The sequence below is a fragment of the Egretta garzetta genome, unplaced genomic scaffold (assembly GCF_000687185.1).
Source record: "Egretta garzetta isolate BGI_Z169 unplaced genomic scaffold, ASM68718v1 scaffold287, whole genome shotgun sequence".
NCBI lineage: Eukaryota > Metazoa > Chordata > Aves > Pelecaniformes > Ardeidae > Egretta > Egretta garzetta.
The window spans coordinates 775007-777150 of NW_009260435.1; the positions used below are offsets into that span (position 1 = coordinate 775007).

General features: G+C 58.0%; 1 protein-coding gene across 1 annotated transcript in view; it reads right to left on the reverse strand.

Annotated features, from left to right (window-relative positions):
* The window catches only part of PATL2 (PAT1 homolog 2), a 7950-nt gene extending 6780 nt beyond the window's left edge, over positions 1-1170 (reverse strand). Inside the window, exon 1 of the mRNA XM_035899362.1 lies at positions 973-1170. Coding sequence (XP_035755255.1) covers positions 973-1116 — 144 coding nt within the window. The 5' untranslated portion in view covers positions 1117-1170. The remainder of the gene's footprint in view (positions 1-972) is intronic.
* Positions 1171-2144: the final 974 nt, after the last annotated feature.

Sequence of the window (2144 nt, forward strand, 5' to 3'; positions counted from 1 at the left end):
CCGGCAGCCCCGCATGCGCCGTCTCCTCGCCCCACCCCTCAGCCAAGCCCCGCCTCCATCACATAGGCTCCGCCCCCGAGGGCGGGGACACCCGGGGCAGGGACGGGGATGAAGCCGGGGGGCGAGGAAGATGAGGGTGAGGTTTAACGGCCCCACCCGTAAAGAGGGTGTAAAACCGCGCGCACCTGCGCCTTTCCGGGCACAGAACCCCCCAGCCCGGCTTTCTCCCCGGCTCTCCTGGCTCCCTGTCAGCCAGGCCGGTATTTTTTCCGCCCCCGAGGGCGGGGACACCCGGGGCAGGGACGGGGATGAAGCCGGGGGGCGAGGAAGATGAGGGTGAGGTTTAACGGCCCCACCCGTAAAGAGGGTGTAAAACCGCGCGCACCTGCGCCTTTCCGGGCACAGAACCCCCCAGCCCGGCTTTCTCCCCGGCTCTCCTGGCTCCCTGTCAGCCAGGCCGGTATTTTTCTGAACCGTGACCCTCTCCGAGGGGTGGTGGGAAGCCGGCGGGACCTGGTGGCCCCGTCTGGAAGCGCCCCTCGGGGATCTGCAGCGGCAGGGTTGAAAGCACGGGGGAGGAAAGCTAAGGTGCCGGTGCCATAAATTGCTGCGTCCCTCGAAGCACAGCGGGCTGCCCCTCTGTCCCCCCCCCAAACGCCAGGAGTGCCTGTGCCAGACCTCACCTGGTCCTTAAATCTGCTAATAAAAGTGGAAGCGCCCTGAAAAAAGGGAAGATTTGGGTGTTTGAATCAAATCAGCATGGCCTTTTAGAAACACCACGTGGAGGAAACCCATGGTTTGACTTCTCTTTACTGGGGAAGTCAGCTGGGCATTGCTGGTTAAGGCAGAGTCAACTCCAGAGATTCCTATCCCAACAGGGGAGAGCCCGGGTACCAGTGCAGGGAAAGGATCTGTATCCTGCAATCAGCTGTTTATGTAATTAATTCTAATTAAGCCAAGGGGATCACTAACCTGGGCAGAGCTGGACCAAGCCCACGGGTGAGGCTCCCAGGTGGTGACCCTTGATGCCGGCTCAGCTGCTGACATGTTTTTCCAAGAGCCCCAAGATCCCTGATAAGGCTCTGGCTGCAGCTGTGTTCCCCTATCTCCCAGCATTCGACAGCAGCTGATGCTCACAAGGCAGCCAGTGAAACCCAGCAAGATTGGGGATTGATAACAGGTATTTACAGACTTATCCTCTGCTCCGTTTCTGCTGAATTACTGGGTTTTGGGTGGGGGATGTTCCCTGTATGCGCTTTATTGATTTAAAGAGGTCTTTAAATTAGGATGGCAAGGCTTTAAGGGGCTCAGCGTTATGAGGAGCTCTATGATGCTGCTGTTTTCCTCCTGCTAGGAGGGACTTTCCTGTCTTTTATCTTTTTTTTTTTTTCCCTCAACTTTTCACTCCTTATGCAGCTGGATGGAGGACAATATACATCTCCTTCCTAGTTGGAAACAGCGACTCTAAAGATAAGCAGTACACGTATAAAATATCTACACGTTCTTCCATACTGGTTCATTTTACTCTTTTAACCTCAATTTTTGTAACGCCGCTATTCCACACTGCTGTTCTTCCTTTAAGCAGTGCCTGTACTGTTAGGGAGCCACCGGGAGGTGTACCAAGCCCAGCTGGGCTATGGCACTCGTAGTTTTTCCGGAGGAGGCACCAGGAAACCCGGCTCTTTGACCTTTGGGTTCTCTCGTTTGACATCAGGGAGCCGATGCTGCGCTCAAACGGCAGAGTCAATCCATCCCGCAGCTGCCAGACTGACACGCTGATGGATGGGCTTCCAAAGAAAACAAGCCACGGTTCAGAAAGGAAGGTGGCTGGGCCGCGCCAGCACCTGCTGTTGGTGTTAATACCAGCCCTGGCTGCAGAACCCTCTGCAAGAGGTGGTTTTTACCTCCCCTTTTGGTGAGGAGCGGGAGCCAGGCGGGGTTCCTAACCAGCTCAAGGCCCAGGGGAGCGGCGGCTGGGGCCGGGGGTGGCCTCACACCCTCGATGATCCCAGCCCTGAGGCGAAAGCCAAGGGTGGGAAAGGCCCCGGGGGGGCAAGCCTGGCCGGGGTCGCACCAGAAGCCCCACGCATGGCCGGGCGGGTGCCGGGGAGGGCACCGGGGGTGGTAGTGGGGGGCAGCGGGGC